A 23,923-nucleotide genomic window follows, 5' to 3' on the forward strand; every position below is an offset into this window, starting at 1 on the left:
TTTAAAATAATTTGTGACAGACGTTTTTCCTTGGCCTACTGGGAGTGTGCGTGCAAAGTTTCTCACACACACACACACACACACACACACACACACACACACACACACACAGACACACACACACACACACACACGGATGGACTGACACACGGATGGACGGACAGGGGCGGAAACATAGTCTCCAGCCTTCGGCCATACAGCCTGGTGGAGACAACATAAACAAACAGAACAGAACATAATGGTGATATGAGGTTTCAGAGTAACTTACCAGAAGATATCCAACCCACCATCAAAATGAATGCAAGGAGGAGAGCAACAATACTCCATCTCTCCATCAGCCCGCCGGGTGAAGTTCCTGAATGAATGAATGACTCTTCATCATTTGTGGGTTACATTTGCTTTGTACGCCCCCCTTAATCCATCTGTCCGTCCGTCCATTCGCCCACCCAGTGGTGTAAAGTAACTTAGCACATTTACTCAAATACAATTTTGAAGTATTTTTACTTTCCTGGAGTACTTCCAATTTTCAATGCTTTTACTTCTACCCCAATACTCAGAGGCAAATATTGTACTCTTACTCCACTACAATTATTGGAAAACTTTAGTTACCACTTTGTAGATTTTTATTGCAACCTAAATGACCACTTCAGCCTATATACATTTCGACCATTTGAAAATAGCCGATCTACAAGCTCACAGTGTGTCACATTGTAGATCTGTCAGACTGAAGCTCCACGCAGCTTCAGTCTGACAATCAGGCTAAAACTGTAGCCTACCTGTGCATGGGAGTTGCAGCATGGGGATTTGCTCTGTGTCCCAGAAAGGGTGTTGAATAGCACAGGTCAGGCTGGCTACTCCATTCGGGAGATCTAGCTGGCTTTTCACTGTGTAGAATCCATCTGGGTGACTCTGGGTGTCCACTCTAGGTACAGACGAGTCATTTGCCATGTTCTTCCAGGCGATGGAGGCAGCAGGTTTTCCTCTTTCAGCTAAACACACAGCCACCCACCTGTCACCCTGCCACTGCAGACTGGCTGACACATGAGGAGGGACTGGACAGAACAGAAAGACTGACACTCACTGAATAGTAACAAGGTCATCAAATACCAGTTCAGTGTTTACATAAATTACAATATATGCCCAGTGAGAGAAATGACAGACTTACCTCTGACAGATACATTATAGATTGCAAAGTCACTTCCTCGTTTGTATGCGGACTCACAGGTGTAGACCCCCTCGTCACTGTTTGAGATGTTTGGGATGAGCAGGTATGATTCACCAGTAGATGTGTTGTGGAGAGTCTTCTCATCCTCACAAGAGTTTTGACCATCACTGTTAAAGTCTATCTGACACCGCTTGTTCTTTAAGTCTATTGTCCAGTTTGTGTAAAGCATCTTGCCCCACATTCTGATGCAATTCAGGGTAACATTATCCCCCTGGTTGACGGTTTCATTTCTGTAGACTAAGCAACAACAAAAATTATGTTAATTAATACATCTAGATATGTTTAAAATATAAGAATACTGTGTTCACAGTGGTTATATCCTGATACAAAGGACAGTGGGAATCTTAACCCAAAAGAAACCTTAATTCATTAGAGATTTGACTGTTTGAACGTATAGATGGTTTGTAAAAAACAACTTTAAGGATACCAAGAATAGGGTACTACCTCTAACAAAGAGACAATAAGGTGTATTTCCTTAAAACAAGATGGAGTCTGTTAACATTGTGGTTCATGGGAATGTGGCCAGTGACATGAGTCATCCATGACATATGACATAAAGACTCAATGGTTTCAACTTCCATTCACTTAAACTTTATTAAATACAAATATTTCATTAAAGAAAATATATATGGAATAATTTGGGGACTTATATCATTGGCCTACTGGCCATTTCTAGTCTAACCTCCTACAGAGCCACACTGAAAACAATACCTGTTTGTAATTGTGTGGATTCAATTTGCTCTAAAGTAAATAACTTCACCAAAACCAATCAATCAACCGTTCAATCAATCAAAAGGGGTCATTATTCAGTTGCCCACCCACCTACAACATGACATCTACCAGTCCACCCAAATATAACGGGTTGCAACCAGTCCTGGTTGCTTCTATCTTTGCGTTCTCATTCAAACTGTAGCCTACCTGTGGAGGCGTGTGGCGTTGTGATTTGCTCTGTGTCCCAGAAAGGGTGTTGAATAGCACAGGTCAGGTTGGGTGTGGCTACTGCGTCTGGTAGAGCTAGTTGGCTTTTCACTGTGTAGAATCCATCTGGGTGACTCTGGGTGTCCACTCTAGGTACAATCAAGTAATTTGCCGTGTTCTTCCAGACGATGGAGGCAGCAGGTTTTCCTCTTTCAGCTAAACACACAGCCACCCACCTGTCACCCTGCCACTGCAGACTGGCTGACACATGAGGAGGGACTGGACAGAACAGAAAGACTGACACTCACTGAATAGTAACAAGGTCATCAAATACCAGTTCAGTGTTTACATAAATTACAATATATGCCCAGTGAGAGAAATTACAGACTTACCTCTGACAGATATATTATAGATAGCAAAGTCACTTCCTTGTTTGTAGACAGACTCACAGGTGTAGACCCCCTCGTCACTGTTTGAGATGTTTGGGATGAGCAGGTATGATTCACCAGTAGATGTGTTGTGGAGAGTCTTCTCATCCTCACAAGAGTTTTGACCGTGACCATCACTGTTCAAGTTTATCTGACACTGCTGTTTCTTCATGTCTATTGTCCAGTTTGTGTAAAGCAACTCACTGCATGTCTGTCTGGTGTTTGTCAGGGTAACATTATCCCCCTGGTTGACGGTTTCATTTCTGTAGACTGAACAACACACATTATGTTAATATATCTACAGATGTATTTAAAATAATAGGGTACTGTAACACACTGGTGATGATGTTTGAACATATAAAATAGTTTCATCCTACAAAGGACAGTTGGCATCTTAATCATTGTGTCCAGACATTACAGAGGCCCCTCAAACCCCAGCTCAACACACATGTTTCTGTCTAAGTTGAAAGGTTGCACAGTTGCCAGGATTTTCTCTGCTATTACTTTTGCCGTCATGTCTCCTGTGTCAACACATCCTATGGCTTTCTCCTTGATATTTCCCTTGTACACATAGCGCAAGCAGAAAGCAACCAATCCGTTTTAGAAATGTCCTTGCACTCATCGGCTAGTATTGCTTATCATATCAATGGCAGTTATTCTTGATTTATGAATAATAGTATTAGCAGTGATAGTATTACTGAAGCTGGAAATTACATCATCAAGAAGACATTGCTCTGATGATGCAATCAGAGATTATGTTTGAAATAGAATTCAGAAAATGTTTTCATGCTCAATATTGTTGATCATGAGATGAGAATGATCATGAGATCATGAGAATAATGTAAATCTGAGGAACATGGGCAAGTAAACAGTGGAGCTTTACTGCAGAGAGGCTTCCCCACCTCTTGAAATGAATCCATTACAATAGTGAAAGGTCAACAGCATACAGTAGGATTATGAGACACTGCAGAGCAGCCTTTTATAGTCTTACCTGTTCTTGTGATATTTAATTGATAGATACAATTTCCAAAGTCTGACTCTGGATTCACACATTCCTCTGTGCCGTTAGTTGTTGTCACTCTGGGGATGGATAACATAATATTAGTGATGGACAGCATGTAAAATGAATGGCACCTCACAGCATTCTGACTTATGATGCATTCACACTGGCAGCTACAAACGTTGGGCATATGTCTTTGTATCTTCATGTCGCTGGCTTCCATTGAAAATGAATGATAGACTGTATCTTTGTATCTGCCAGTGTGAACGCAGCATTAACTTCAGTTTAGAACATTCTGCTTACATGATCTCCCTGCTTGGACACAATGGAGACGCTTCATTTATCTCGGAATCCTTAATGAGACTTGAGTTCATGTAGTCGATTCCTTGATCTGGACATCTGCAGCTACCACGTTGACCTGTTTTGCAGGTTTTCCAGGTTGCATTGAATTAATTGAAGTAATTAAAACAATTATCTGTTCTTTTTTTCAACTAACCCAATTAGCAGACAAATACCTAATTCTCCATGGAACTAATGATTAATGATTACAGAGTAAAAATACGATTTTTGTCTATAAGATAATCTAGCCGTATTAGAAATGACTATATATGGTATTATCCAAATATTAGGAAATGTTTAAGCAACTTGATGTTCAACTAAAAAAAGTGCGATCCTCAGAGTGCATATCTCCACCAGGCCTGCTTGCCTACCCAGGGCTGTGTTAGTCCAACCCTGGGACTACACACACACACACACACACACACACACACACACACACACACACACACACACACACACACACACACACACACACACACACACACACACACACACACACACACACACACACACACACACACACACACACACACACACACACACACACACAGAGAGCTATGCAGCCTGGCAGAGATATGCTCTCTGTCGATCTGCCTTTTCTAGTCCTACCTTTTCTTCTGATATCATAGATGAAGTTTCCCAAATTTGACCCTGGAAACACGCATGGCTTCTTGCCGTCAGTTGTTGTCACACTGGAGATGGATATAATAATATTAATGATGGACAGCGTCTAAAATGAATGGCACCTCACAGGAATATGACTTAAAGGGATACTTCACTCTCGGGCCGGGGACACATTTAAAAAAAATATAAAAAATAAATGAAAAAAGTTATGGAAAATTCATGGCCCCCTCACACATTAGTAGGACACTGCGTGTCGTGAGGGGGCCATGAATTTTCCATAACTTTTTTCATTTATTTTTAATATTTTTTTTAAATGTGTCCCCGGCCCGAGAGTGAAGTATCCCTTTTTAAGGTCGTTTCAGATGGGGAGCGGTTGACGTGGGCGTTTTCTCTTGGATCTGCGGGGATCGCACCGCGATCATTGTTGTTTTGTCCTCCTGCGTGCAGAGGGGGAAAAAGCTGACTACAATCCAGCTCTTCCCCCGGGCGTGTTCACAAACGAGCACGAGCGTGAGAATTTCACGGGACCTGCACGCCCGCTCGCCTCTCCACCCCTCAACTTCTCAGCGAATCCCAAATAATCGCCCGCCTCTCATTGAAAATTAATTACTATGGCACGTCAACAGCTCCCCGTCTAAAACAACCTAAAGGCTGTTTAAAAACATTCTACTTACACAATCTCCCTGCCTGGACAGAACTGAGTCTCTTCATATATCTCGTGGTTTCTGATGAGACTCGGGTGCATGGAGTCGAAGGAACAAGACACTTAGTTGAAATGCACAGTTGCATTAATAATTAAATATGAAATGCTTTAGCTGTGTTATTATACTAATAACAAACATTAGCAGACAAATAAATAACATCACATTATTCTCCCCAGAGCTAAAGTAAACCAGCAGAAGAAATACAATGACAAGATTAGCGAGTAATATTTTTTTTAAATCCATGGTTTTTCAAAGCAATCTAACCATGTTTGAAATTACTATGGTATTATCCAATTAATAGAAAATGTTTAAGCAACTTGATGTTCTTCTAGAAAAGTGTGCTCCTCAGAGCACAGATCTCCACCAGGCCTGCTCGCCTACCCAGGGTTGTGTCAGTCGTGGGCTGCAGCCGTCAGGACATTTGCTGAGGGGGTAAATAGAGTTTGTACGACAGATGGACCGTGCAACTGTTCATGTTTGTGGCCATGGGGGCACAAAAAAATGCAGAATGTTGTACCGTATGTCATAGAAATGCTGTTGCCCCAGCTTCCTCACATCCTGACATCTACACCCCAATACGTACACAACCCTGGCTAGGCAACCCAGCCTGGCACTGATATAAGCTCCGCTGAGCAGCCTATGTTATGTTTACCTGCTCTTTTGAGAATGATAAACTTTCCCAAGTTTGACTCTGGATCCACGCATTGCTTTACATCAGCTGTTTCCACACTGGAGACGGATAAAATAATATCAGTGATGGACAACTTTTAAAATGAATGGCACCTCACAAGTAACACTTTGTCATACTGTAAGTGGTGAATTCATACACATAATTAATTAACTCTTGTATTTATGCTTCATTAATTATTAACTGATACATTTATTAGTGTGGTTGCCCTAACAGGGCAACCAGACCATAATACTCTTCCCACTTTATTATTTCTAGATAAACTTATTTTGGCGCGCTATTCCTCCCACAGTTTATTTTTCCCAATTTTGCGACATATGTCAAAATGACCGGCCTCACCGGGAATCGTGTGCTATCATTTTGCTAAGAGATTGGTTAAATAGTTTTTATTGATATTAATTTATTGGTGCATTACATTTCCCCATCCACTTTAATGGAAAAGTGAAAAAACTCAAATTCAAGTATTTTTTTCTCAGAAACCGTAAGAGCTAGAGTTACCAGATTTCGAGGGGAGGTTCATAATTTAGTGCAAATTATTAATAAAATAATTACAGCAATCGGCCTCATGGTGGCGCTATAACAGTCCACTTTACGTTTTGGCCTATAACTCTTGAACCGTTGGTCGTAAAATAAAAAATATATTCCCTGGATTCCTTGGGTCATTACGCAACTCCCTATATAGGCCACGCCCATTTGCGTCAGGATAGATTTTCCGCCATTTAGAATTTTCTTAAAAACACACTTTTAGCTCCTCCTCCCACATATTTTGTCCAAATTTCACAAAAATCGGTACAGATGATCTCTGGACCCATGCGATAAACATCTCCAAGCAGAATTTTGATAGTCATTACCGTTCGTCCATAAATGGCTTCCAAATTTAGTGGGAGGGGCCTGTTTTACAAAAAAGGCCAAAAATCACGAACAAAACGTCCGGTCAATCCCAAATTTGAATCACATGTCAAGGGTGGTTTACTCAACGAATCCCCAAAAGCATTTCCACTTTAACCCATAGGGGGCGCCACAAATGCGCAAAACGTAACCGTTCGATGCAAAAACAAGATTTTTGGGGGGATCAATCCTCTCAAAATGAAATAAAAGCGATATCAGGAGTGACGTGACAATATGATTGGCCCGTTACATTTGTGGGAGGGGCCTATTTATTTAGTGGCAGGGGCCTATTTCCTAAAATCGAAACGGCACGTATCACGAAGGCAGGATCCGATCGGCACCCGATTCGAATGGCACGTCGCGCGGCCTCCGACGGTATTCCTCCCGGCATATCCCTAGAGTCCCGGCGGCCGCGACCGGCGTCGGCGCAACCACACTTTGCAATTTCCCAGAATTGCGACGCGTCTAGTTCATCATGAATTTATCATGAATTCATGTTAATTCAAAAGTTAATATATCATTAGTTAAGGGTCACACATGGTGGGTTTGTAGATCAGATTTCTTTTGGTGGCTTCTATGCCTATAGGATGAGTGCTCATAGGCGGGTAGCAGTAGTGAGGAGAATCTGGTGGTGGTTGTTGTTTCAAAACTTCCATGTGGTGCATGGCTGTGTGTTAGGCTGATGGGGGTCTCCCAAGTTAGACTGGCTCACTGGATACGCCCGGTGGTCCCAAGGGGACCCCCAGGTGTTCATCATTAGTTAATCATTACTTACTTACTCAATTAATTATGAACTTAATGTCAAGTATGTATTAATTCATTAATGAATTAATTATAATCTGTTAAAGTGTTACTGAACATTCTACTTACATGATCTCCCTGTGTGGACAGAATAGATTCACTTCATATATCTGCTCATTCTTAAAGAGTCTTGGGTGCATGGAGTCGATTCCTTGACCTGAACATTTGCAGATATATTGACCTGTGGAATGATGACAAGAAACGTAGTTGCATAAACAGTTGCATTCAAATAATACATAATTAAATATTAAAACCACAATCTGTGTTTTTATCATACATATTTTATTCATTCGTTGTTTAGCATAACAGACAAATACATTACAGCAAATTATTCTCCCCAGAACTAAAGTGAACCGAACAACACACAATGATAAGATTTCTAGTCTTACCTGTTGTGTTGAATTGATAAATAGACATTCCCAAGTATGACTCTGGATTCACACATCTAATGCCGTCAGTTGTTGTCACACTAGAGATGGATAAAACAATATTAGTGATGGACAGTGTGTAAAATGAATGGTACCTCATAGCAAGGTTATTATAGTTAACGAAATAACGAAAACTAAAGGTGAAAAAACGTTTCAGTTAACTAAACTAAATAAAAACTAAAAGAAAAAAGAAAAACGATAACTAACTGAAACTGTATTGTGTGTTTACAAAACTAACTAAAACTAACTGAAATTATAGTCAAAATGCCCTTCGTTTTCGTTTTTTTTTTTTTCTTAAATTTTTATCCCGCGATTTTTGTAACCCATTTTTTCACCCGGTGCCAATTTCCTAAGTGATCCTGGGCGCTACACCAGCCCTACACCAGTATTACACCTGTCACCCCACAGTAGGGAGGCCAGGGCCGAGCTCATGCTTCCTTCAGGCATGAGAGCCAACTGACCTTCTTGTCACCTGACAGGGGGGAGTTTCCCTGGTTGGACGTAGCGCGTGGAAGGAACACGTTATTCCAACCAGTTCCCTTCCCCTCCATCAGGCGCCCCGGCTGTCATGGGGGAGGCGGTATAGTGACCAGGATTACTACATGTTTTTGTGAGGGTATTAACTACCCTAGGAGACACGGGGAGAACATGCAAACTCCACACAGAGTAGGCCCTTTCGCCAACCCCACCTAGGGTATGGGCGCTGATGACGCGGAGGAGAAGACACGCCCCCAGTGCCCACAGCGTCCCCGGCGGGAATCGAACCCAGGACCTTCTAGCTGTGAGGCGACAGCGCTACCGACTGCGCCACCGTGCCCCAGTTTTCGTTTTCGTTTTAATAAGCCTTTTGGATTGAAATTAATTTGTATTAATTTCCCCACCAGTTTCACTGCAGTTTGCGCGACCGTGGGTACTCTGACTGTGTTCGCCCCAAAACACAGTCGCCCTGGGGCAAATCCGGCGTTATTCCCCTGCTATGGTACGGGGGAGAAATGGGGACGAGCGTGCTTTGGGGCGAGACTTCTGGTTGCCGTTGTGTTGACTTTCGACACCGTGCGCAGAGCAGAACACAGAGCAGCACGTTACTTTGCCATAATGGTGTCGGCAAAACAAGTTGGGAGAAAGAGGCAGAGTCCCATATGGGATTTATTTGAATACAACAACGAGAAAGACAATAGCAAGTGCCTTGTAGTGGTGGAAACAAATGCTACTGATTTAATTTGTGGAGCAATTCTCAAGGGGAAAAACCCCACGGACCACGATGTAAAGTAACTAAGTATATTTACTCAAGTACTGTAGCCCACTTAGTACAATTTTGAGGTACTTTTACTTTACTGGAGTATTTCCAATTTTCAGTATTTTTACTTCTACTCCACTACATCTCTCAGAGGTAAATAGGCCTATGGTACTTTTACTCCACTATAATTATTTGAAAACTTTAGTTACTAGTTACTTTGTAGGTATTTTGATTATTATCACAAAACATACATTATACCCACTTCATTTCGTCCATTTGAAAATAGCCGATCTACAAGATCACAATGCTTTGGTGAGCTTGTAGATCTGCTTTTTTCAAAAGATTTGTATCCTTTTATAGCCTGCCCTACATTTTGAAAACGTGTGAAATGGGACATTCTGCATAATGAGTACTTTTTACCTTTGTTTGTACTTAGTACATTTTGATACCAATACGTTTGTGCTTTTACTCAAGTACATTTTGAATTCCGGACTTTTACTTGTAACAGAGTATTTCTACATTGCAGTATTGATAATTTAACTTAAAGGGATACTTCACTTTCGGGCCGGGGACTTAATTAAAAAAAATATTAAAAATAAATGAAAAAAGTTATGGAAAATTCATGGCCCCCTCACGCATTAGAGTGTCCTACTAATGTGTGAGGGGGCCATGAATTTTCCATAACTTTTTTCATTTATTTTTTATATTTTTTTTAAATAAGTCGCCGGGCCAAAAGTGAAGTATCCCTTTAAGTAACAAATGTGAGTACTTTTTCCACCACTGATAGCGAGTACCTTGACAAGGCAGCCTCTCTGCCTGAGACCCCTGGTCCCTGTGTGTGTCATGAAAGGGTTTATGTATTTATGTTCATATATTGTATGGCTATTTTGATTTGTACCAGGCACAGTACATTTTGCACTTGAGGCTGCTATCTTGTGGACTGTGGTTATAGTTGTGTGGATGGTTGATTGTCTAACAGTAACTGAATAATTTATATTTTTAAATGGTATCTTTTGTTGAGTTTTTATCACACAATACTTACTTTGACCTATTGAATCCTACTAAATAAAAACTAGCAAACCCGCTCTATAAACTAACTAAAACTAACTGAATTAGATTTTTTTTGTCAAAACTAACTAAAACTAACTGAATTAGAAAATACATTGTCAAAACTAACTAAAACTAAACTATAATGAAAAATCCAAAACTATTATAACCTTGCCTCATAGGAATATGACTTGTGCTGCCGTTTAGAACATTCTACTTACGTGATCTCCCTGCCTGGACAGAATGGAGACACTTCATTTATCTGGTAATCCTTAATGAGACTTAAGTCCATGTCGTTGATTCCTTGATCTGGACATATGCAGTGAACAGGTTGACCTATGGAATGATTGGACAAGACACTTAGTTGCATGCACAGTACACATGTACGTTAAATTAATATTAAACCATTATCTCTGTTTTTATGTTTTACTAACATTAGCCTACAAATAAATTACAGCACATTATTGTTTCCAGAACTAAAGTAAACCAGCAGAACAAAACACAATGAAAAGACTAGAGTAAAAATCTGACTTTAGCCTATAAAAATAGATGACAGAATCGTAAAATTCTGTCTAGGCAGCCCTGGCTAGGCAACCCAGCCTGGCGGAGATGTGCGCTCCATCGAGCAGCCTTTTCTATTCTTACCTTCTCTTTTGAGATCGATAAAGATTCCCAAGTTTGACCCTGGATTCACACATACAAGCTTGTCGTCAGATGTTGTGACACTGGAGATGGATAAAATAATATTAGTGATGGACAGTGTGTAAAATGAGTGATGCCTCACAGGAATATGACTTATGCAGCTCTTTAGAACATTCTACTTACATGATCTCCCTGCTTGGACAGAATAGAGTCACTTCATATATCTGGTGATTCTTAATGAGTCTTGGATGCATGGAGTCGAGTCTTTGACCTGAACATTTGCAGATAGGTTGACCTGTCGCATGAAGGGACAAGACAACGTAAATATGAAAACCATCTGTGTTTTTACTATTATTATTTTTGACTAACGATATTAGCAGCCAAATAAATGACAGCAACGTATTCTCTGCAGAACTAAAGTAAACCAGCAGAACAACACACACTTAAAACATTAGAGACTAAAACTCAGATGTTTGTCTATAAAAGACAGAATTGTAAAAATCTACACACACACACACACACACACACACACACACACACACACACACACACACACACACACACACACACACACACACACAGCAAAACATCGGCCATGCCTTTCGGCCTGGCGGAGACAAAAAGCAATTACATTTACAGAACAGAAAAAGCAAATAACTGAAAGGAAAGGACTTTTCATCATGATTTGTGTTCATGGGGTTCTCATCTTAAACAAGCTTAATGCTTAATGAGAGTTCCAGTTTAGTAGACCTTGTATTGTGAATTTGTACTTCCATGTACTGTTATGTACTGTCATGTACTATTCTCATGTCTTACTAAATAAACTACATCAATCAATCAATCAAAACCAACTTTCTCGAAGTATACAATATCAGTCAGGTATAAATCAAATTCCATGTCATAGTAGAATAATATAATTTGATATATGTCATATAATATAATGTAGTATGTAATGTAATATATAGTGCATATTACCGTGGTATATCTTATAATAATGTGATAATAATTTGCATAATAATATATACTATAATCTAATACTTTGATAATGTATAATATCAACAATCGTTATATTGACATAATACCAAATATTTGAATTAAGTATCATACTATATTTATCTATTTTGTTAGATTTGTACAGTAGTTTTATTTGTTAATTGAGCTACACTTTTTTAGTTCATCATCTAAGCTGTTCCATAGATTTACCCCTTTAATAGATATACATCTACCTTTATTGTTAATTCTTGCCTTTTTTTAATGCCAATTCCTCTTAAGTTGTACCTGCTCTCTCTAGGCCAGAACAGCTCCTGGATACAGCGTGGAAGCAGGTGGTTATTATATGCCTTGTACATTATAACTGCAGTATTAAGGTCAACTAGATCTAGTAGTTTTAAGGTGTTTAGTTTAATGAATAGTTGATTCGTTGGTGCATAGTAGTTTGTGCATAGTTTGTTTGACAATTCTGATGGCTTTCACACACACACACACACTCTCACACACACACACACACACACACACACACACACACACTCTCACACACACACACGCGCACACACACACGCGCACACACACACACACACACACGCACACGCACACACGCACACGCACACGCACACGCACACACATACATACATACATACAGATGGAGGGTTGATGTTGAGGCCTCTAAATACAGTGCACTTCAAGATGCACTTTCACTTCTGCCCATGGGAGCACCACATGTGATACGTTTTACTGTATGTCATAGAAATGCTATTGCCCCAGCTTCCTCACATGCTGGTGGAGATGAATGCTCTGCTGAGAAACCTTTTCTAGTCTTCTTACCTGTTATTTTGAATTGATAAAGAGACGTTGCCACGTTTGACTCTGGATTCACACATGTCTTCTCGCCGTCAGTTGTTGTCACACTGGAGATGAATAATATAATATTAGTGATGGACAGCATGTATAGTGAATGACACCTTACAGGAATATGACTTATGTTGCTGTTTAGAACATTCTACTTACATGATCTCCCTGGCTGGACAGGGTATAGACGCTTCATTTATCTTGTAATTCTTAATGAGACTTAAGTCCATGGAGGCGATTCCTTGATCTGGACATTTGCAGTTACCAAATTGACCTGTGAAATGAAGGGACAAGACAATAGTTGCATTAAAACAATTAAATATGAAATGCTTTATCTGTGTTTTTAATGCATTTAGTTTTTTCGACTTAAAACATTAGCAGACAAATAAATGAATGTATTATCCCCAGGAATGAACAAGCCTTTTTGTCTACAACAGTGGTTCTCAAACCTTTTCATGTCAAGGACCCCCAAATTAATATGCATTTGGCTGCGGACCCCCCATCTGAAAACATTTTGTGCCAGTAACTCCATACAAGTTTTGGGTTGTTAAAATGTTTAAAAAATATTCCTAATGTTTAAAAAATGTTGTTTATTAATTAAAAATAAATAGCAGATCTACAAGCTCACAGCGTATCGCACCGTGAGGTGTTGTGAAGTTGTGCATCATCTATTTTCAAACAGCTTATGTAGTATACGTATGGAAGTGTTTTTTTTATGTTATATTAACTAATTTTGCCAGGGACCCCCTGGAACCCCATCAGGGACCCCATAGAACCCCATCAGGGACCCCATAGAACCCCATCAGGGACCCCATAGACCATATTCACACGGCGGCCATATTGGAATTTAACATTGAAAGTGCCGCCACCCGGGGTGGCTACTTTCATTGACTTCATAGAAACATGGCCGCCGTGTGAATATGGTCTATTGAACCCCATCAGGGACCCCATGGAACCCCATCAGGGACCCGGACCCCACTTTGAGAACCACTGGTCTATAAAAATAGATGACAGAATTGTAAAATCCATTATTTTCAATGCAATCTAACCATATTAGAAATTACTTTGGTTGGTGATATTATCCAAATATTAGAACTTTATTTCCACCAGGCCTGCTCACCTACCCAGGTCTATATAGTCGTTGGGTTCAGCCGTCAGGACATTTGCTGAGGGGGGGAAATGGAGTTTGTACGACAGATGGTGCAATTGTTCACGTTCGTGGCATGGAAGCACCAAAAATGTGTTTCCTGTAGGCCTTTATGTCACAGAAATACTATTACCCCAGCTTCTTCAAATCCTGACGGCTGCACCCCCGACTTACACAGCCCTGGCTAGGCAACCCAGCCTGGTGGAGATATGCTCTCCACAAGCTTACCTGTTATTTTATGATTTAAGAGATACATTTCCAAGTTTGACTCTGGATTCACACAATCAACCTTGTCGTCAGATGTTATGACACTGGAGATGGATAAAATAATATTAGTGAATTGATGGACAGTGTGTAAAATGAGTGATACCTCACAGGAATATGACTTATGTTGCTGTTTAGAACATTCTACTTACATGATCTCCCTGCGTGGACAGAATAGAGTCACTTCTCTTATCTGGTACTTCTTAATGAATTGTGGATGCATGGAGTCGATTCCTTGACCTGAACATTCACAGATAGGTGTACCTGTGGCATGAAGGGACAAGACACACGTAGCTGCATTCAAATAATTAAATATGAAAACCATCTGTTTTTATTATTATTTTTGACTAACGATCTTAGCAGCCAAATAAATGACAGCAAAGTATTCTCTGCAGAACTAAAGTAAACCAGCAGAACAACACACAATAAAAAGATTATAGACTTAAACTCAGATGTTTGTCTATAAAAGACAGAATTGTAAAATCCATTATTTTCAATAGAAACTAGAATATTTGGATAACCAACTATGTTTAGTGTTAGTTAGTAGTAGTTTTATTTTGGTAATTAAAAGCAATTTAATACAATGCCTTCATTTGATATCAGTGAAAACATAGACCAACTAGAAAAAGTTCTAGTGCTCCTCGGAGCACAGGTCTCCACCAGGTCAGGCAGGTTATTGTGGGCCAGCAATGTTCGGTATTCGCCAATCAGGATGGAATATGAAAGATCAGACCGATCTGTCTTGTACACTTGACTATAGAGATAATGTGTACCGATTTGTGTGATGTTTGGATTTTTTTTTAAGGAGTAATACCATTTCTTTAGGTGCAAAAATCGGCCTCCTGGTGGCGCTATAACAGGCCCATGTGAAAAACTTGGGTCAGAGGTTCCGCTCTGGCATCCAGGGAGTGTGTGTGCACAGTTTGGCTGTGATCAAGCCAATGGTGCCGGAAATCACAGACAAAACCACACACACACACACACACACACACACACACACACACACACACACACACACACACACACACACACACACACACACACACACACACACACGTACAGATGGAGGGTTGATGTTGAGGCCTCTATATACAATGCACTTCAAGATGCACTTTCACTTCTGCCCATGGGAGCACCACATGTGATACGTTGCACTGTATGTCATAGAAATGCTATTGCCCCTTTTCTATTCTTACCTGTTCTTTTGAATTGATAAAGAGACTTTCCCAATTTTGACTCTGGATTCACACATGTCTCGCCGTCAGTTGTTGTCACACTGGAGATGAATAATATAATATTAGTGATGGACACCATGTATATTGAATGACACCTCACAGGAATATGACTTAGGCTGCTGTTTAGAACATTCTACTTACATGATCTCCCTGGCTGAACAGAATATAGACGCCTCATTTATCTTGTAATCCTTAATGAGACTTAAGCTCATCGAGTCGATTCCTTGATCTGAACATTCGCAGTCAACTTGTTGGAATCCTGTGGATCCTGTGGAATGAAGGGACAAGACACTTATAAACTCACAGCGTGTCGCACCGTGAGGCGTTGTGAACTTGTAAATTTTTCAAACAGCTTATGTAGTATATAGTTAAAGTGGTTAAACTGATTTTTGATGCTATATTAACACATTTTGCCGGGGACCCCCCTGGAACCCCGTAATGGACCCGGACCCCACTTTGAGAACCACTGGTCAATAAGAATAGATGACAGAATTGTAAAATCGATTATTTTCAATGCAATGTAACTATATTAGGAATGACTTTGGTTGGTGATATCCAAATATTAGAAAATATTTCTAGAGATCTGTGCTCCTCTGAGCACAGATCTCCACCAGGCCTGCTCGCCTACCCAGGTCTATGTCAGTCGTGGGGTTCAGCCGTCAGGACTTTTAATGAGGGGGGAAATAGATTTTGTATGACAGATGGTGCAATGGACCCTTCGCTAAACCCCACCCCAAAAGCGATTGTCCAATGCCAGCTTAGCAACCGTTGTTAGCCTGGCATAGGTCTGGCAAGCTTTCGTCACCTGCCATAGCTGTCAATGTTATTTCGCCCGCACACACACAATCATTTGCAACATAATAGCAAGAATAGGAATACCACGATAACGCAATGGTGACTATGAACCACGTACCCAAACCCGTTGGAGGCTGCTTTTCCCAAGCTGAAATCTGCACTTAAACTGCAAGGCTGAATATGGCTGTGTTGTTGAACACATACACAGCTTAACGTCAGGAAAGTTACACGACACGACTCACTCGCCCAGGTGGTGTCAATAATAGGCTACTACTCACCGTGATCGTAACAAAATTCAGAATCACAGCGCTGCCTGTTTCGGATTCCGCACGTTAAAGTATATTCATTCATTTGTTCGTCTATTTATTAACTGCTACTGTAGTCTTACCCTGCGGTACATGAAAACTCTTGTTACAGTCATGGATCAACTTCAACCTGGTGTTTGCACTTTCTCCATTTACGGTCCGTACATATATATAAACGTTCAGATTTCAAATATAAATTGCTTACCCTATGGCCACGGATGTTAAAATGATGCACGGGACTCTCAAAAGTACCCGTATATTCTGTATTGTTCAATAAAAAGCATTTTAATCCGATCGGTGGCCATTTTCTCATAGAGTTATAATGTATCAGAGTGCAATACACCTACCAACCGATAGGGTTGCTTTGTTGAAAGCATATGGAGAAAATGGCCACCGATCAGATTAAAATGCTTTTTATTGAACAATACGGATGATACGGGTACTTTTGAGAGCCCGTACATAAATGTAACATCCGTGGCCATGGGATAAACACTTTATATTTGAAATATGAACGTTTCTGTAGATGTACGGGCTATAAATGGAGAAAGTGCAAACACCAGGTTGAAATTCATCCATGACGGTCGAGACAGACGACCGTCGTGTATCCATGGCTATTACTCCCTCTAACATTTCCTGTGTTTTTAGTTTATTGAAATAATGTCATGCACATGTGTCCAGTGCATAGCCTACTGCAGGCCTTGTTGACTAGATTTAGAAGAGATTTTGAAGCTATTGCTGCTGAAATGATCGATTATTTTTAAGGGGAAAAGCCGTCATTTAACATGCAAGTCAATGGGTGAGAAGCAGAGATTGCCAGGCGCTGCCAGGCCTGGGTGTGACTAACTTCGCACCACCAGTCACAGAGTGGAGTGGGTGGGGCTTAGCGAAGGGTCCATTGTTCACATTTGTGGCCATGGGAGCACCAAAAATGTGTTTCCTGTAGGCTTATGTCACAGAAATACTATTACCCCAGCTTCTTCAAATCCTGACGGCAGCACCCCCGACTTACACAGCCCTGGCTAGGCAACCCAGCCTGGTGGAGACATACTCTCCACAAGCTTACCTGTTATATCATGATGTATGATAGACCTTTCCAAGATTGACCCTGGATTCACGCATCTCCGGCCGTTTGTTATTATCACACTGGAGATGGATGAAATGATATTAGTGGTCGACAGCATGTAAAATGAAAGTCACCTCACAGGAATATGACTTAGGCTGCTGTTTAGAATATTCTACTTACACAACCCTGCGTGGACAGTATAGAGTTGCTTCATATATCAGGTAATTAAGTGGTGGATGCATGTAGTCAAGTCCTCGACCTGAACAGTAAGGTTGACAGACTGTGGAATGAAGAAACAAGACACTTAGTTGCATGAACAGTTGCGTTCAAATAATTATATTAAAGCCTTTATCTGTGTTTGTTTTCAACCAAGATTAGCTGCAAACAAATAAATGACAACAAATTATTATTATATACCAGAACTAAAGTAAACCAGCAGGACAACACACAATGAAAAGATTAGATACCAGCAGTAAAAATCGGTCTCTTGTTTATAAAAAATAGAGCTCAAACTCGCCGCAATCGTATGCTGCCAGGCTCCACTTCTTCACATGACTAATGAGATAATGTGTACCGATTTGCATGAGTTTTGGACAACATTTTTAGGAGTAGTAGCAAACAAAACCCGCTAAATTGAGGAAAATCTTCTTTTGAACCGATTTGGCACTGTGGAGATGCCATGCTTCTCAGAATGAAGCACTTGTATATAATGAATGTATATGTTAAAGGTAGGGTGATATTCCTTTGTTAAAATAAGTGTTAAATAACTAATATATTCTGATAGTAATCATATAGACTCTATATGATTACTATCAGAATATAGATATTTAACACTCTATATTATAGAGTGTTAGTTCAGTAGCAGAAGCTTTAACCTTTTAACAAAAAACTTTTTGTTTTAACAAAAAAAGATCACTTACCCTACCTTTAAATTCTGTCTGAGAACTGCTGACAGTCCAAACAAGCATGTAATACAGCTAGAGTCTTGTATGAGTTACAGTACAATTATATAAAAAACTTAATAATAATAATGATAATGACACCATAGAGTTAGAGTTCCTCATGGGCGTCCCTGGCCCCCTCCCTCTTTAAGACCTAATCCCTCTAAAAGGAAAAGAAAACCCAGAAAAGCGTCAAACATTTTGAGAATAGCCAATCTACTTGCTTACAACGCCTCGCTGCAGTTGTGAGCTTGTAGATCAGCTATTTTCACAATATGTATCTGTGGAACCGAGTCAAACTAATGTAATGCCTCATCAGCCTCAACTCTTGTGTGAGTGCTTAAAAAGCTTGTCTGGGGGGGGGGGGGGGGTCTGAAAAGTTTGAGAACCAATGGTTTATGTCACAGAGCGGAGTACTTCACGCACGCACGCACGCACGCACGCACGCACGCACGCACGCACACACGCACGCACGCACGCACACACGCACGCACGCACACACACAATAATAAAACACACACACACACACACACACACACACACACACACACACAGAGGATAATCTGATTCTCGTTCATAAGAAAACATCCATTAACCCTAAAAAAAATAATTTTCTCCCCTGAGGACTGAACAGATATGTACTGAACAATGTGGATATTATGATAGAAAGGCAACACAAACTCATAGCATTAAAGGACAAAACGCATACTTACTGTTCACTGTAACCTTGTAGGTCTTGTTCTGCAGTCTGCCGTTTATCTCCACAGAATATATCCCATTGTCTTCTTCGGTCATATTTTTGATGACCAAATGTCCAGTTTCTTTATTCAATTCTGAGCGGTTTCTAAATGTCCCGTTGTAATCCACATCAGGACCAAAGCCCTGATCCCATTCTACTACCTTATCGAGGCCAAGTTTCCACAGGATGCCAGTGATGGGCTCAGTAAATGAGCTGTTATCTGGATGCAATTCAAGGATTCCATCCGGTTGGACGTACACATCGTGGTCTGTGGGTGAGGAGAAAATTATTTCAGTGGAGTTGAACAATTAAAGCGGTTGCTAATGTCAGATATAGTAAAAATGGATTTAGTAGTAAACATAATTGACCACAATACCATAATAATACCTAAACTCAAATGAACCAACCCTCGATTTGTACTGTAGTATGGACAAAATATCAATCACACAACCAGCAGGAGTACGTGTCTTGTTCATTTCAATACACAATATTGTATTGTATCTGTATTAATTTTCCTTTTGTATTTATTTATTTATTTAATATAATTAAATTAGTTTTCAGTTTTGATTCATACTACTATATAGACAACCGATATACTGTAGCCACGCACAACCAAATGTAACTCTGCATGTGACACCAAAAAGTATATAAATTCCATCTGCTACCAGGAACTACATTTACACACATGAGTTATTTTTACAGAATTCAATAATTAGAGACTATTCATGAATATGAGTTGCCAAAAATGCATAAAGTATTTTGATACAAATTAGAAATACTAGGTAAAAAAATAATCTCAATACAAATACAAAATACTTTAAAGAAATGCATTTGAGATACCAATATGTATTACGTACAAATACACATTATTAGATTTAGCTTTGTACCCTTTTTTCTTCCCTATTTAGTCGTTATGCAAATGAATTCCTCCCTAATTTGGGGTGATATATATATAGACAACTGATATACTGTACCCACACACAACCAAATGTAACTCTGCATGTGACACCAATAAGTATGTAAATTCCATCTGCTACCAGGAACAACATTTTTACAGAACTCAATAATCAGAAACCATTCATGAATATGAGTTGGCAGAGATTTCCCAAAAAATACACTAAATAAAGTATTTTGATACAAATTAGAAATACTCTGTCAAACAATGATCACAATACAAATACAAAATACCTGTCTGAGAATTGTATTTGAGATACAAATACAAATTATGTACAAATACATATTATTTCACTTTTTGTTTTTCCTTTTTACTGATTAGAACTTAACTTGACAACCAGATAATATCTTATCTTATCTTATTCTAGCTTATCTTATCTTTTCTAGAGTTATTCAAGTTTATGTAAAGTTAATAAATTCCAGCCTTCCATCTTTTGGTTCAGTTCAACACTTCATTGCATTGATGCAGCAGGTAGATTCAGCTGTCACTATATCACTCACTGCACTGTGAGATTAGATGCCTTGCATCTCAGAATGAAGCACTTATCATCATGTAAATGAAGTAAAGATAAAGCCTTTCTTCTGCTCTCATTACATCAGAGACAAGACAGCTTCGGTAAACTATATTTATCAATGGAGGTTATATTTTTTAGTCCACCGTAGTCTGTCTTTTTTAGGTCCGTTACTAAAATATTATTTAACTTTTTTAGGAAGGGACTTCTTCATTCTTTATTATGTATACTGTATATTTAAAATTTGACCATTAACAATTATTTGACACTCCCCTGGACTGAAAATAAAAACAATATATTTATATTTATAATAATATATAACTGAGTATTTTTTTAATTTGTGTTAACCTTGACCCTCCCCTGTTCCCCTGTTTTCCAACAGTGGCCCCCTGCCATGAATTTCAAACGGTCCTTTATAATCCACTGTGACAGAAAACCACATCACAAAAAAACATCAAGATACAGTTTTACGTTTTGCATCTTAATGTAGAATATCATATACAGTATATACCAGCTGCTATGTTATAAAATCAGCAGAGAGAGAGAGAGAGAGAGACAGAGAGAGACAGAGAGAGAGAGAGAGAGAGACAAAGAGCGAGCGTGCAGAGACAAAAGGTTAATGAGAACTTTACATGGTGAAGACCAGATGTTCCATCTTATCGTATCTTATCTATAGTAATTCAAATTTGTGTAAAGTTAATAAAGTCAGCCTTCCCCGTTCAGTTCAACACTTCGTTTAATTTGATGCAGCACGTATAGGCTCAGCTGTCAATATGGCGTAATGTCAGACATTGCACTGTGGAGATGCCATGCTTCCCAGAATGAAACACATGTACATTGAATGTATGTGTTAAAGGTAGGGTATGTGATATTTATCTGTTAAAATAAGTGGTTAACACACACACACACACACACACACACACACACACACACACACACACACACACACACACACACACACACACACACACACACACACACACACACACACACACACACACACACACACACACACACCGGAGTCACCAGCCTGTCATCTGGAGAGCCAAGGTTCACATGTTCAACTACACTCGCGCCCGCCCGCCGGCTGGCCGGAGGAGTTTTTAAACCAAAAACTCCACAATCTCTACCGTAGCATGGACGCAATCTCAAAGACTCAACCATACTGTTCATACAGCAGCAGTAAAATGTGTGTCTGGTTAATTTCAGTACACAATATTGTATTTATCTGTATTTATTTCCTTTTTGTATTTATTTAAATATTTTAAATCGTTTTTAGTTTAATCACATTTATTTTTTCTGTACTATTTATTTCTGTATTCATTGACACACAATGTATTCAGTTTGAGTTTTTCCAAGTTCTTGTTGAAGTTGAAGTCATCACCTACCTGATGCCGTGTTGATTCCAGACACTGCCAACAGCCACACCACCAACCACAGAGCCCTGAGGCTCGCCTTCATGTTTTTAACAACGTTCCTAATGATCTTAAAATAATACAAACGGACAACCAGCAAACAATATTAATAGTGCTTAATGTTGATGTTATATCTGTCTTTAGACGTCAGCTCTCCTGTTCCAGATGGAAACTGAAGGGGTGGAAGTTACAACCAACTAATATGACACTTTTCACATGTAACTCCTCCCATACAGTGTAGGGCAAGTTGTTACAATTTATTATTAGATGGGAAAAAAAGAACACCCAGGTAATCAAATAAATCACCATATATATATATACATACATACGTATTGAAATCTTTTTTCATAGTTGATAGCGTAGTAAATTTAAGTAAAATAGTTGTATGTGTATCCCTATTAAGAGTAAAGTCACCTCAAATCAAGGCCTTCATTTTGACAGAAATGTCAAGTTAAGCACGACTGAGAATGGACTGAGAATGGATTATCAAATCTTATCCATTTTCGAAACACCCAGTCTCTAGATTGTATCCCTTACTTATTCTGATTACTATTAATATAACAGGTTTAAATATAAACGTTGCATCATAAGGCTATCTGTCTCTTCATCAGGATGTGGTTTCTCTGTAACTTCACAGATTTCTTACTGACATTCTGACAGGAAGCGGTTATCATCAACACACCTTCTGAGACTACTTGCAATTATAACTTTTAACAAATCGGTTCTATACACACAGATACAGGCCTACTACTGTAGCGTGAAAGGAAAAGTCTGATATAATCCTGTAGTTTTCAGTTTAACCCACTTTTTACCATCCAAGTCTCTACCTGCATTTATACAGGCGACATGAGGTGAACATGAGTAAATATTAACAATCAATCCACAGTAGATTAAAAACTCTATTTATGTGGCACTACAAAAGTGACATGTAACTAGGCAGATGCCCATTTGTTATGCATGCCCCCCTTGTACCCATTGTACCCATAGTCTGTCTGTCTGTCTGTCTGTCTGTCTGTCTGTCTGTCTGTCTGTCTGTCTGTCTGTCTGTCTGCCTGCCTGCCTGCCTGCCTGCCTGCCTGCCTGTCTGTCTGTCTGTCTGTCTGTCTCCGCCCGCCTCTGTCCCTCTCATGCCCATATGGAGATCTCTATATCTGTCTCTGTGTCCCTTTTATGCCCTAAGTAGCTTGGTAGCGAGCGCAATAATAAATACAATCTATTTCACCTGTGGTGGCACAATTGCCCTGGTTGCCCAACGCATGCACCGGCTCTGTGTACAGTGTAGTTGTAGCAGCTTCAGGGTGTTCAGGCCTGCTGGTGAACCTCTAACATTGTGAGCTTGTAGATCTGCTATTTTCAAAAGGTTTCATACATTTGAAAACTTGAAATCGGACATTCTGCATAATGAGTACTTTTATTTTTGGTACTGTAAGTACATTTTGATACCAATACTTTTGTGCTTTTACTCAAGTAAATTTAGAATTCCGGACTTTTACTTGAAACAGAGTATTTCTACATTGCAGTATTGATACTTTTAATTAAGTAAATAATGTGAGTACTTTTTCCACCACTGGTGTTGTGTTTGTATTACAGTTGGTGTTGTATCTTAGTTTGTGGTTGTGGTGTGTGTTGCATGTTGACATTTTCCCAGAGTGTTTCATGCCATGCTCTGTCTCTACGGTGAGAGTCTTACCACTGGTTTCTATGTTTCCACTGAGTGTTGACGTGAACTGATCAGTGTG

At 39.6% G+C, this 23,923-nt stretch overlaps 2 protein-coding genes across 2 annotated transcripts; both read right to left on the reverse strand.

Moving 5' to 3' along the window:
• Nucleotides 1-759: 759 nt before the first annotated feature.
• LOC308079031 (fasciclin-2-like) lies at nucleotides 760-5,281 on the reverse strand (the record flags this gene model as incomplete). Its single annotated transcript, XM_080420368.1, has 8 exons — nucleotides 5,209-5,281; nucleotides 4,520-4,602; nucleotides 3,875-3,989; nucleotides 3,563-3,651; nucleotides 2,536-2,841; nucleotides 2,144-2,422; nucleotides 1,166-1,462; nucleotides 760-1,052 (listed from the first exon to the last, which is right to left on the reverse strand). The coding sequence occupies exons 1-8, from the start codon at nucleotides 5,277-5,279 to the stop codon at nucleotides 760-762; spliced, it is 1,533 nt and encodes a 510-aa protein (XP_080276494.1). The 5' UTR covers nucleotides 5,280-5,281.
• Nucleotides 5,282-10,544: 5,263 nt separating this feature from the next.
• On the reverse strand, nucleotides 10,545-22,230 carry LOC308079032 (uncharacterized protein; the record flags this gene model as incomplete). The annotated part of the gene is made up of 9 exons (XM_080420369.1): nucleotides 10,545-10,663; nucleotides 10,973-11,052; nucleotides 11,153-11,264; nucleotides 12,791-12,873; nucleotides 14,378-14,489; nucleotides 15,422-15,501; nucleotides 15,602-15,728; nucleotides 19,278-19,571; nucleotides 22,158-22,230. The coding sequence occupies 9 exons, from the start codon at nucleotides 22,228-22,230 to the stop codon at nucleotides 10,545-10,547; spliced, it is 1,080 nt and encodes a 359-aa protein (XP_080276495.1).
• Between the last annotated feature and the right edge of the window lie 1,693 nt (nucleotides 22,231-23,923).

This window comes from Gymnoscopelus braueri, assembly GCF_963280865.1.
Source record: "Gymnoscopelus braueri genome assembly, chromosome: 22".
NCBI lineage: Eukaryota > Metazoa > Chordata > Actinopteri > Myctophiformes > Myctophidae > Gymnoscopelus > Gymnoscopelus braueri.